The sequence below is a fragment of the Pan troglodytes genome, chromosome 1 (genome assembly GCF_028858775.2).
Source record: "Pan troglodytes isolate AG18354 chromosome 1, NHGRI_mPanTro3-v2.0_pri, whole genome shotgun sequence".
NCBI lineage: Eukaryota > Metazoa > Chordata > Mammalia > Primates > Hominidae > Pan > Pan troglodytes.
The window spans coordinates 227,348,840-227,362,374 of NC_072398.2; the positions used below are offsets into that span (position 1 = coordinate 227,348,840).

The following is a 13,535-nucleotide window of genomic DNA, read 5'->3' on the forward strand; positions in this document are numbered from 1 at the left end:
GAGATCGAGACCATCCTGGCCAACATAGTGAAACCCTGTCTCTACTAAAAATACAAAAATTAGCTGAGCTTAGTGGCACGTGCCTATAGTCCCAGCTACTTAGGAGACTGAGGCAGGAGAATTGCTTGAACCCGAGAGGCAGAGGTTGCAGTGAGCCAAGTGCCCCACTGCACTCCAGCCTGGTGACAAAACGAGACTCCATCTAAAAAAAAAAAAAAAAAAAAGGAAAGAAAGAAAATGCCTTAGGCTGGACATCTCAGTTCTTAAGGATTAAAGACCTTTCACATCCCTAGCATGCCCTTAGAAGGAGAATGAGGGCCTGAGGGAATGAAGAAGCTTAAGAAGGACTAAATGCAATAAGTTGAAGCCAGGAACATTTGACAGGGAAATGCAAGAAGACCTGCAACACAGTCGTGTCCAGAAGAATCAGAGGCTGGACTTTCATGAGTTGGAGCACACTTATCCATTTGGTATGAGCACAAGTTTGCTCAGCAAAAACAGAGGGAGTGCTCTAACAGGCTGATTGGGTCCAGTGAGCTGTCGGCCAACAGAAGACCTCAACCACAGGCCACCACCCAGAACCACGGCACTCAGGATTTCCCACGCTGCATCCATTCAGAAGATCCCAGTTAAGACCCGAAAGACCAGCCTTGCTGTCTACAAAGTTTAGGATCTTTTGTAGCGCTCCAAGCACTGATTTGTTCTTTGATTCTCTTATCCCAATTAAACCACTCAAAACTTTTGAAGTTCATGAGTCATTTGCTTCAAATATCTTTAAATTAAGGACAGATTCACTTCCCTGGTAGCAAACACCCAGCAACTTAATTAAAATGGGCTCAGCATTTAAATGGCCATCACAGCTTTCAACCAAAGGGGAAGAGGATGTCTCTTCCTGTGACATCTGCTTCTCATTTTCTTCCACTCCAATTCTGGTGTTTAGAAAATAGTTCACCATCATGAGGCTTGCTCCTGAGGTTGGCTGGCTTGCATTGATGCTTAGGTCAGCTGACGGCTGGGGTGCAGAGAAAATGACACCAGCTTGTCGCCTGTGCTTACCGAGGGACATACCTAAAGGATATGGAAGGCCCCCCCGCTCCCACTCGGTGACAAGGACAAAGCAAACTTGGAAATCATCCTTAGAAATGCATGAGTGAATTCCAATGTAAAAATTTCCAGGCCAGACTTGGAAGACATCTGAGCCATCTCATCCTTGAGCTGCTGGATGTCACGAATACGTGACTGATTGAACAGAGGCAAACCCTGAATGACGATGGGAACCTAGAGGATTTCAGGGCCCCTCCTGGGTGGCGAGGTTTCTGAGAGACAGAACATGAGCTGGGGAAAGCAGCAGATTGGCCTGAGCAGGTGGGAAAGTCTTGGGGCCAGATGCCAGCATGCACGGCCTAAGAACGTAAGGTTCAGGAAACCTTCATTGAGCACTAACTGTACACCAAGCACTCCTGCCCCAGGTATTCCCACAGTGGGCATATTCAGAAACCCAAATCAGTTGGCTTCAATTCCCCACAAGTTTCCTTTACACGTTTTAAGATAAAAGCTCAGAAAATGACTTTCTGTTTTTCTCCCAGGAGACTCTGTGATTCCAGATTCGAAACCTGACCAGCAAGAGAGCTGTCATAGAAGGCTGGGGCTGCACTGTGGGGAGCCTCCTCCCCGACCTCAAGCTAACTTCTGACCCATCTGACGGTCACACTCTGCCAGTGCTCACGTGAGGCTGGAGCTCAATGCCTCTGTGAACCTGTGCCAGGTGATTTTCCATCCCAAGAGGTTCTTGGCTAGTGCCATCTACACCTCTGTACAGAGCGCCAAGGTCAGGGACATGGCTGCAGGAACTCATCAAATGACCCCTCAATAGAGCAGTAAAGGTAGTGGCAGCAAATTAGCACAATGGTAACCATCATCATCATCACTATCAACAGCATCATCATCACTATCATCACTATCTCTATTATCATCATCATCTCCATCATCACCATCATCATCATCTCTCTATCACCACCATCATCACCACCATTTCCACCATTACCATCATTATCATCACCATCATCAACACCATCATCATCACCATTTCCACCATTACCATCATTATCATCACCATCAACACCATCATCACCATCATCTCCATCATCATCATCCTCATCATCATCCCCATCATCACCATCACCACCATCATCCTCACTGTCACCATCATCATCACCATCACCACCCTTATATTAACAGCAGCAGGCACATACTGAAAACTGTTATGTGCCAGGCACTGAGTACTTGGCACGCTCTGTCTCACTGAATCTTTACAACAACATTATGAGATGGTTAACTCTATCATACCCACTGGCACAGAGAGGACAAGCAAGTTGCCCAAATGTACACAGCAATCATGAGCTGAAGCCAGGAATTTGAAGACAGGCAGTGGTACTCTTAACCATTACCCTGAAACTCAAAAAGATTTCCCAGTTACTTCATATGTAGGGTGAATCCTGACAGGGGACCCTTTAATCATTCCAGCAGTTATCCCAAGTAATGTTACTTCCAGAGAAATGTCAGAGTGCCCCCAAATCACCAGCCACGTTTCCTCTCTGCACCCAGCAACAACCTGTGCTATAGACAGATAGAAAAATATGATATGTCCCTTCTAAATATTTCTCTGCAGAAACAAAAATAAAATTTATAAATCCCCAAGTGTGATACCAAAGATCCCTTTTTGGACAGGTAAAACTCACTTAATGGATGTTTCATCCACCTCCTAAAACTCCAATTCCAAATTTTGGGGTGCCCCCCAGTAAGTGGCAAAGCTGGCTGTGTCTGAGATGATAAAACTCCCAAGTCCCTGGCAGCCTGCTCTGCCTCTGACACTGGCAACCCTCTCCTCCTCAGGCCATTCTTGCTGGGTATAAAAACAACGAATAAGTACGGAGAATTGTTCAGCACCAGGTACCTTATTTTATGCTCAGTGTTCATCCACTAAACTCTCACAGCAACCGTTTAGGAAAAATATTTCTTTTTTTTTTTTTTTTGAGACAGAGTTTCACTCTTATTGCCCAGGCTGGAGTGCAATGGCAGGATCTTGGCTCACCGCAACCTCCACCTCCCAGGTTCAAGTGATTCTCCTGCCTCAACCTCCATAGTAGCTAGGATTACAGGCATGTGCCACCATACCAGGCTAATTTTTTGTATTTTTAGTAGAGACAGGGTTTCTCCATGTTGGTCAGGCTGGCCTCGAACTCCTGACCTCAGGTGATCCATCCGCCTCAGCCTCCCAATGTTGGGATTATAGGCGTGAGCCACTGCACACGGCCTATTTCTAAGCCTCAATTTTGCTGGTGAAGAAAAGAAAATCAGGAGAGGAGAGACCTTTTCCAGGGTCACACAGTGACATTCAACAGAGCCCAGATTCTCGCCCAGATCTTCAGCCTCAAGGCACCTGCTAACTAACTGTAGCAATTCATGGCCTCCCAGATTGCAGCTCTGGAGTCCCCAAGACCACTTCTGCTGCCTTAGATGTCTGAGAAGTGTGAGTAGTGTTCACGTTCCACTAAATGTTGGGGGCACAGGTCTGCATCTGATGACTGCCAAGCAAGGGGGTTCCAGGGAGTTCAGCCCTCTGTCCCACCACTCCTTCCATCTGGGGAAGCTTAAACAGTTGTTTTCCTCCCCCCCTGCCCCATCCCCCTCTACTTGGGACTTCAGATAAGGAGATTATGCAGCCTGTTCTCAGTAGCCTAAGCAAAGATCTCACCTCCTGCATCACCAGCAAGTACTTCCCAGTGTGTAACCTAAATTGTTCCTGCTCTGGTCTAATTCATTTACATGGTACCCACTGGGCTATGAGGAACCCAGTTAGGGGAATCATCCCCGCATTTCCTCTCTTCCCTTTGCCTTGGCCGGGAAGCTCAGGACGGTGGCCTAGCCCTGATGAGCGCTGCTGTAAACCACCTGTTCCCTTCCCTGTGGCCCAGCATTGCGTTCCAGAATTAACATTTCTCTGCATTAGAAACAAACACACATATTTTCCTCTTTTTAGATTTGTTTTGCTAAACAAATTAATCTAGCACCAGATTATATTATGAAGAACCATAAATCGCTTCCAAGATAAGCATCTGTCGAGATGGATTAGCAACATCCAATGCACTGTGAATTAATTTGCTAAGCCTACAACGCTGTCCCGGGTGTTTAACTTTAGTAATAACAAATGTAATTTGGAATAAATGGGAACTTGTTTCCTCATCCATGTCTATATAGTAAGTGACGTATACAGAGGAGGTGACAGTAAGAGAGAGTAGCAAGAAATCCTACTATGATGATGGCTGCTGAGTTTACTGAGGTGAAAATGAACACTCTGTAAACTGCTAGCAGGCGCCTGACAGTGCAGGATGAACTGCAGACCCCGCATGTCCGTGGATTCCCAAAAGAGGCTGCATGGGAGGAAGCCGATGCAGGACCTCCAGAGTCTCTTCCTCCAGAGTCTCTTCCTCCAGAGCCTCTTCCTCCAGAGCCTCTCCCAAGCCCACAGCCTCCATCTCTGGGCATGGCCCTCAGCATGCGCAGGGAGCCCAGGCTGTGCTTCCATAGAAACATTGCTCTCTAGGGAAGAGGAGCTCAGAAAAAAAATGCAGGTTCTCTTGTCCAGTTGAAGGAAGAAAGTAGGTCACCAGCTGAAGGACAAAAGCCACCCACCCCATGAAAACCTGTCCAAGGACTGCCCGGTGCCTGCCTGCCCAAGATGAGGAGGAACCAGGGCCAGGACGCAGTCTAGTGAGGACGCAGAGGGCCTGGATGCCGTGCCGGCCGCCTGCACGTGAGCTCTGAAGAGCAGTTCTCTCCCCTCCCCTTGATTCTGCAGAGGCCTGGGTGGGGCCTACCGAGCCCACAAGCTGGAGGTTGTGGAAAGCAAGCTGTGAGGAGGCCACAGGGCGCCCCCGCCCATTTTGTACTGACGCCCTGAAATCTGCATCCGATTTTAAAGTTAGCGAATGTTGCTGTTTGTCTAGAATGTGTATGCACAGATCTAGGTTGTGAACTTCTGAGCCAACCTGGCACATCGGGCTGTGCCTGTTAACAGAGGCAGAGAAAACCGGAGGGAGGTGAGGGTGACGGGGTGCCCAGGGCTCTGCGCTCTCCCCGCAGGCCTGCCGTGAAGCCTGGTGACATCAGTGCAGGCTACCAGTTCAGGGACAAGCCCTGGCTTGGGAGATTTCCAAGGGCTACGCCTTTCAAAGCAAATGGAGGAGAGCGTATAGGAGGAAAATAATAAACAACAGAACTGCACAGAAGGAGATTTTCCAAAGCCAGTGAACCGTGTGTGTCCACAGGCAGCTAGGATAACAGCAGCAGAAGAACCAAAGCCCTTTGTTCTGATCTCTGTCCTCCAAACACCCTCCTGACACATCCCCAGGGAGCCGAAAGCTGCCACCTGAATCACTGTCTGCGAAGCTTCTGTTAACACCGCTGGAAGTTCTTCCTTTTACCCAGCCTCGGCCTTTCTTGCTATTTAAGGCCATTCCTAATCCTCGACCGAGGTCAAGTTGGCAGGCACCCTGCCCCCGTCCATGGGTCCCATACCCTTGAAGGCTTTTGAAGACTCTGGGGCGGGGGGATCCTTAATTGTATCACGAGAGGGGCAAGCATCTTGCTCAAGGGCCGGCCCCAGAGACAAAATTCTCTGATTCTGGAAGGCGTGGCTGTGTGTGGTGGATTCCACCGGTCTGTAACAGGCCTGCAGCACCTGGTGGATTCAGCTGGTCCCTAACAGAGGCACAAGGGGTGCAGCGCCCACTTCTAGGTACATACTAAAAAGGGAAACTCTCCCTTCTCACGCCCCCTTCCTCTAAGGCACAGCCTGTATTTGCCAGTCTACAGGCATGTGCAAGCTCATGGACACATCACGCCTGCATCTCCTGGAGCCTCCACACATAGCATCACCCAGGGACATCTAAGCATCTCTCCCGAGTCACGCTCCCAGCCCTCAACCCCAAGCAAACCCAAACCAGAAGAGAGATGGCTGTACCTGAGGCCTCCCCCAGAATCCTTGGGGGCTGGGTGACTTCCCCGTTGTTGCTGGGACTGGTGGAAGGCTCCGTTGTGCTAACCCCACCTGGGATCCTTCTCCGGGGATCCAGGGACTCGGTGAACCCCTTAGTCTGCAGCGTCATGGGGGTGGCCGTGGTGGTGGTGGTGGTGGTGGCGGCCACAGTTGTCTTCCGTGTTTGTAGGATGGAGACCGTGGTGGGGCCGTAAACGCCCGGAAATGTGTTGGACTCCAGGGCCTCCTCGTCCCCCGTGGGCCCCCAGGCGATGAACTCAGTCTCTGTGGTGGGCCGGCTGCCTCTGGAGTCGAAGCTGCTGAGACCGTCCCCCTGCAGGTGCCTCTTGCCCCTCCTCAGGAGGGCCTGCTGCTCCGGGGCCCCCCCGGCCACCGCGGAGGACGAGGACGAGGACGAAGAGGCGAGGGAAGGGCTGGATTTGGCAGCAGCTGGGGGCTTGGCCAGTCCTGCCTTGGGCACGAGGGCGGCCGCCTGGTCCCGGGGCCTGTGGGCCCGTCTGGCTCGGGGCATCTGCATCTGCCCGTGGATCCGCTCCACTCGGGGCGGCCGGGGGCTCCACACCGGGGCCGGGACCCGCGCTGGCTGTCCACTCCTAAAACTCCACAGCCGGGGCGGCCGGGGCGGCGACCGCGGCAGGAGCCAGAACTCCGGCCCCGGGCCCAGGGCCTCGCAGGCGGGCAGGTCCACGGCGAGCTGAAACATGGCGATCAGGATCCAGGCATGGCTTCCGAGGGGGCGGCCCGGCCAGCGGATGGACATGGAGCTGTGCGGGGGGGAAGGAGAGAAGAGCGGTCAGTGGAAGCCCGGGAGGGGGGCCGGGCCCCGGGGCCCTCTCTCTCCACCCCCCACTGTGACAAAGACGCTCTCTTCTTCTGGTAAGAGCTCCTCCTAACTTCGAAAGGGAAGCCGAACCCTTCCTTCCTTTCCTTCAAAGGCTCACTCACGTGCAAGAACAGCGCGCGCTGCGAGGGTGCGGGGAGCTGCTTCCCGGCACCGCGGGGCTGAGGCGCCTGCCAGGCACAGAGCCGGCTGGTCGCCGAATAGTCCATTTCACGGGAGCGAAAACCGAGCCTCAGAAACCCCCAGCCTTTCAGGTCAGCCTCGACAAGATAACCTGAAAAGGCCTGTGAGTCCCTCCTTCCTTTTGCCCATCACAGGACGAGAGGACCTGAGTGAGAGGATGGCAGCAGCGGACACCGGCCTCCACCTGGGACCCCAGGGCCAGGTGCTCTCCTCTACATAACCCAGGCCACCCCCCGCCCACTGGGGAAGCGCCTCTCCCCAGGTCTAGGAGGAGCGGAGGTTTCAAGCTTGAAACCTCGCAGCGTGAGCGCAGGCGCTTCCCAGCACCTACACCTGCCAGGCACTTGCACTTTGCAAACACCAGCCGCTCCCGCTGCCCCTCACCCAGAGCCCGGCATGCATATCGTAAACAGGCATCGCTTTAAATGCTCTGCATGGGAAGGCTTCTTACTTCTGGCCTCCTCTGGATCGTACTCAGGGAAATGAGATCTGCTCTGGATAAACCGAAAGTTTATTGACGCGAAGTGTTTGTTCTGTTGACATTTCCGCTCCCCCTGTTTATCTGCAGTGCCGGTGCCCTTTGAAACCCTGTTATCCACCTCCTCAGCTCCCCGGAGGGCTGCAGAAAGGGCAAATCCTGCGCAACCCTGAGGAGGGCGGGGCTGCCTCTCCACGCAGCGGGGCTGCAGGGGAGAAGTCAGGGCTGGCGGGGCGGCCCCTCCCCAGTTCACATGGAGCGGCTTTGTCACCAGGTCTGGGGTCGCCTCTGGACCAGTGGACTCTCTGGTGTCACGTGAAAACCAGGGCGCGGCAGAGAGCCACGTGGAAGGGCTCAGAGGAGCCAGGCCCACGCTCCCTCTTCCACCAGCACAGATAATTGAAGACTGATTATAGGTGTCATTCAAAGTCAGTTCTCGTCACCAGCCTCACGTCTGAAAGTTAAAATGAATCCCAAAACTGTAATGACTGAAGCGGGTGGGGGGCGCGAGGGTGTTCAGGTGCCAAGCGCCAGCCTGACGCCGCCCAAAGCCAGGCCTGGAAAGCAGGTTGGGTAGAGTTTTTCTTTATAAGGCGGTGAGTGACTTCACAAAGGAAGCTGTGTGTGTCATTGTAATGCGTGCACGCAAGTGTGTGAGTGTGTGCGTGTAGGCAAGCACACGTATGTGAGTGTGTACGTGTGTGACTGGGTGTGAGTGTGTGCGTGTGGGTCAAGCTGTGAGTGTGCCAGTGTGAGAGTGAGCCAGCGTACATGAGTGTAAAGATGCATCTGGGGGTGTGTCCACGAGTGTGAGAGACTGTGCGTGAGTGAGGGCCAGGGTGTCTATTTGGTGCGTGTGAGTGTGAGAGTGTACTGTTGTGTGACTGTGTCCATGTGTGTCAGCATAGAAGTGTGTGAGTGCATCTATGCTCGTGTGTGTCAGTGTGTATGAGTGTATCTGTGCGTTCCTGTGTGAGTGTGTCTGTGTGAGTATCTGTGTATTTGTGTGTGCAACTGTATCTGTGTGTCCCTGTGTGAGCATGCGAGTGTATCTGTGAGTGTGTGAGAGACTCTATGTGTGAGTGTGTCTGTGTGTGTCTGTGTAGGAGAGTTTAGTTGTAGCTGTGTGTGAATGCGTCCCTGGGGGCACGCCCTCTGTTCAGCACTGAGACCCTTGTGTCCAGTGCTGACTCTCCCAGATATCTGGGGAACAGATGGCCCCCCAGTCATCAGGATGGTGAGAGAGAAACTCTTGCTAATGAGTGCTCATTACCAAAAAGGACTAATCCCCAAACAATAAGGCTTCAGTTTTTCAATCAGAATAGAAGTGCTTTGCTGCAGAAATGAGGACCTCCTCATTATGCTAATCCTCAGCACGGTGTTTCTGCTGGTGTGCAATTTCTCTGCACTAGCAGCCAAGCTCGGGGCAGGGACCAGGGCCACTGTCACCACAAGGACGAATTTAGGTTAGGGTGAAATTCCCCCATATACACACTAAGGTAGCTCCTCTGTGGCTGCAGGTGACCCAGTGAGGATGGGAGCTGGTTTAGAATCTCTAGTTCTCCCATGACCTGCAGAGCTGGGTAGGAGTCTAGCCCCAGGAAGATGAGATGCTGCTCTGAGCAGGTGCAGGGTCTCACCAGGCCCTACCAAGCCCCTTCAGGCTCCACCAGACCTCACCAGACTCTGCCATGGTCTTCCAGGCCTCACCAGACCTCACCAGGCCTCACCAGGCCCCACCATACTCCACCAAGCTCACCAGGCCTTACCAGACTGCACCAGACTCCAACAGTCCCCACCATACTCCACCAGGCCCTGATTAGACCCCACCAGGCTTCACCAGGCCCCACTACACTCCACCAGGCCCCACCAGCCCCCATCAGGCCCCACCAGCCCCCATCAGGCCCCACCAGGCAGGCTGAATCAAAAGCCATGACAAGCAAACCTGCCTGCCATCAGTACTTAGAGAAATATTGCCCCAGGAAATTAAAACCATAGCACCTAAGCCCGTGCCTGCCTCGCTGGCATAACTTCACACACAGGATATTTCTGTGATTTTTCACCAATCATGGCTGTAATTGGTTACTATAGAAACCCCCTCATTTCTAAGACACCCAGCTGTTATGCAGAAAAACCAACCAATTGCAACAGTGGCAGGGAGAGGTCGATTTGTTTTTCCTCTTCAAGTCTGGTTTCTTCCTTTTTAAAGTGATTGATTTGTTCAGAGAGGAAAAAAAAGAGGGCAGGTGGGCAACCAGGACAGAGGCCCCAGCCCACTCCCAGCAGCCAAGAAATGTGGGGGGCAGGGGGAAAGCCCCTCCCGTAGGAAGACGTGTAGGGGCCACTGCTCGTTTCTGTGCAAGGCCAAGGGCCCCAGGCTCTGCATTGCCACCAAGAAGGCTGAGCTTGGTGTGCTGCCCAGACCTGGTCCTGAGACTCTTGGGGACCCCTTGGTGAGAGGCTGCATCTCTGCAGGAGAAGGACTTGGCTCTATCTCCAAGGACCAGTGAGCAGTACAAACAATCTCTGTCCTCATCCCTTGGGCGGCTCTGAGATGAGGCAGAGCCTGGGAACACTCTTCTCACTGATCCTGCTCAGCCTGGGGCTGGGCCCTGATCACCTCTCATTTCATGATGAACAGGTTTTGGGAGGGCCTCACCCCATAGGGCATCCATGGCACTGTCAGACATGCACCAAGACGGCAGGCGACCCCACACCTCCTCTGGAGGCAGGCCCTGCGGCATGGCTGCCGACCACAGCACCAACCATCAGGAGGCAAGGCTATGGGGCAGGCAGAAGTGGCACCAGCTCCCCCGAAACTCAAGCATCCACAGGCCCCTTAAGAACATACCGCCCGGCCAGACATGGTGGCTCACGCCTGTAATCCCAGCACTTTGGGAGGCCGAGGTGGGAGGATCACGAGGTCAAGGGATCGAGACCATCCTGCACAACATGGTGAAACCCTGTCTCTACTAAAAATACAAAAATTAGCCAGATGTGGTGGCGTACACCTGTAGTCCCAGCTACTCGGGAGGCTGAGGCAGGAGAATCGCTTGAACCCAGGAGGCGGAGGTTGCAGTAAGCCGAGATCATGCCACTGCACTCCAGGCTGGAGATGGAGCGAGACTGCGTCTCAAAAAAAAAAAAAAAAACATACCACCCACATCACACCCACAGAGAGAGCTACAAGCAGAAAGACAGAGAACATGAAGTGCTGGCGAGGACACGAGGAGACGAGAGACCTAGTATGCTGTTGGTGGGAAGGAAAACCAGAATGCCTCTGGGCAAAACAGTTTGGCAATTCCTTGGAACCCTAAAGACAGAGTTCCAGGGACCCTGCTGCCCCTCTCTTAGGCACAGACATCTGTCCACATGAAAACCTGCACTGGGAGGCCCAGGGCCACACTCACAACTCACAACAGCCAAAGCTGACTCAGCTCACGTGCCCGTCAGCTGAGGAATGGATAAAGGGGATCTGGCATAACGTTACAATGGAGTATCGTTCAGCCTTTAAAAGGAAGGCAGGATTACTTGATCTATGCGACGATGTGGAAGCACCTTGAAAACCCTGAGCAGGGAAAGAAGCCAGGCACTCAAGGCTACACGGTGCCTGGTTCCATTTATGGGAAATGCACAGAGTGACCAAATCCACGGAGACAGAAAGATGAGCAATTGCTCAAAGCTTGGGGAAGGGGTAATGGGGTAGGCGGTTTCTTTATGGGGTGACGAAATATTCTGGAATTGTGTGTGGGGGTAGCTGCACAACTCTATGCCTATACGAAACCCACTAAACTGTACATTTGTAATAGGTGAGTTTTGTGCAATGTATATCCCAATACAAATCAAAAGGAACATGCTAGAGAATGGGGTGTGTGCAAGGGTTGTGGGGACAATGTGGAGTGCATGGCGTGGCACCCTAATCCTGGCCCTGGCGGATGGGTGGAAGGCAGAGCGGCCCCCGGAGCTGCAGGCACATGGGCAGGAGGAAGCCATGGAGACTTTGGGTTCATCCACCCAGTCCTCACTGGGACACCCTGAACGTGAGACAGGGTCCCTGCCTGAGCACCTGAGGACCACATCCACACCCTTTGAGAAGAGGCAGGGACAGCTCCCTCTCAGCAGCCTCGAGCTCATGATTTTCAAAGAAAGAATAAACTCCTTGCCACCACCCCCTGCTCCCCAGCTGCTTCCAAATGGGGAACAACTGCTCCGTCTCACTTTATTTTCTAGTTTGTGGCTTTCTTGCTTCTCTTCCTTTTAAATTTTTATTGAAATCTTTTTTCCCCAAGAACAGTTTAATAAGATTTGGTGAATTGAGATTCAATTCACTACCTTCTGTATATTTTCTTCACAGAAGAAAATCACTGTCAATTAAGGGGCCAAAGACATCTCTTCCACTTAAAGTTGCACCTTTCCCCGAGCCGGGAGTGTGCAGCGTGAGCCTCCTGGGAGCAGCTGGTGTCTGCCTTGTGGGAGCACTGGTGCAGTAAGAAGCAGGCCAGGCCCTGGAATTGTTCCACCAGGGAACAGCCCAGAATCTTCAGGGTGGGACAGGACCTTGGAGCTGTGCCTGTGGCCAATCCACCCCAGCCATTCCACGAAGACACCCACTTCCCGTGACTCCTCCAGGTCCTGTCGTTTACTGGCTCTGGGGCCCAGGAGAAGGATGCTGCATTTGATGGAGAAGTTAGCTTGGCATGGGCTTGTAGCTTCCCACTCTGCAAGCCCCAGTTTTTCTGTCATTCACACCAGTAAGTTGGGGCAGGTGGGCTCTGAGGTCTCCGCCTCCTCGTTGAAGAAGACCCGTGCTTCTACGATCAATAGTTCACAGGGCACCGCTAGAAACAATCTCCAGGAAGCAGAAAGAATAGACACACACATATTTGTTCTATGACACAGCAGTGCCGTTGGCTTTTTGTGAGTCCATGCTCTTTTGTGGAAGGCCCCACCCAGGAAGTGGACCTCCCTTCCCCGAGGACCCAGGGTCTACCCCTCGGTCCCCAATGACCCGTGTCCAGATGCTTCCTGACTTCCACCCTACTTCTATTGGTTTGCTTCAAAAAAGCTTTTTATTTTAGAATAGTTTAAGACATTCCAAAAAATTCCAAAAGAGCCCAGAGAGTTGCTGGGAACTCATCTCCAGTTTCCCCTCAAGGGACACCGTAGGTCACCATGCCACAGCGCCATGGTGCATAACCAGGAACTACACACATGGCTTGGACTTCTCCAGTTTGCACTTAGCGTCCGTTTTCAGTCCCAGGAACCCATCCAGAATACCACGTGGTATCAAATGGTTGTGTCTCGTTTGGCTCCTCTTGGCTGTGATGGTTTCTCAGGCTTTCTCTGTGGCTGATGACCTTGATGTTCTAAGGAGGACTGGTCAGGGATTGCATAGAATGCTCCTCTTCATTGATTGATTGGTCTGAAGTGTGTCCCGTGATGAGACCGGCCTTCTGTGTTTTGGGGGATGCCCACAGAGAGGAAGTATCTGCCTCACACAGGGTACCCAGGGCACCTGCTCTCAACAGGACCCCTCCCTGCTGAAGCTGACCTTGAATAGCATTTGCCAGGGACATCTGCCCGGTGCTGTCACTGGGAAGGCAGTCCTGCTCCTTTCCAGAATCTTTGGAAGCAGGTCACTAAGCACAAGGCGCATTCTTGGAGGGGGAGGAGTACTCATTAAAAAAAAAAAAAAAAAAAAGCTCTTCAAAACTTCCCCATTTGGCTTTTGTTGCCATTGCTTTTGGTGTTTTAGACATGAAGTCCTTGCCCATGCCTATGTCCTGAATGGTAATGCCTAGGTTTTCTTATAGGGTTTTTACGGTTTTAGGTCTAATGTTTAAGTCTTTAATCCATCTTGAATTAATTTTTGTATAAGGTGTAAGGAAGGGATCCAGTTTCAGCTTTCTACATATGGCTAGCAAATGGGATCTACTTAAACTAAAGAGCTTCTGCACAGCAAAAGAAACTACCAT

At 52.3% G+C, this 13,535-nt stretch overlaps 1 protein-coding gene across 2 annotated transcripts in view; it reads right to left on the bottom strand.

Annotated features, from left to right (window-relative positions):
• The window catches only part of AJAP1 (adherens junctions associated protein 1), a 131,293-nt gene that overhangs the window by 66,869 nt on the left and 50,889 nt on the right, over positions 1 to 13,535 (bottom strand). Inside the window, exons 1-2 of one of the 2 annotated variants that reach the window (XM_063805576.1) lie at positions 7,534 to 8,135; positions 6,023 to 6,822 (exon numbers count right to left, since the gene is read on the bottom strand). In XM_063805576.1, the coding sequence (XP_063661646.1) occupies positions 6,023 to 6,818 (796 nt within the window). In that variant the 5' untranslated portion in view covers positions 6,819 to 6,822; positions 7,534 to 8,135. Of the gene's footprint in view, positions 1 to 6,022; positions 6,823 to 7,533; positions 8,136 to 13,535 lie in introns of those variants that run through there. The other variant, XM_003307782.6, reaches the window with a different exon arrangement.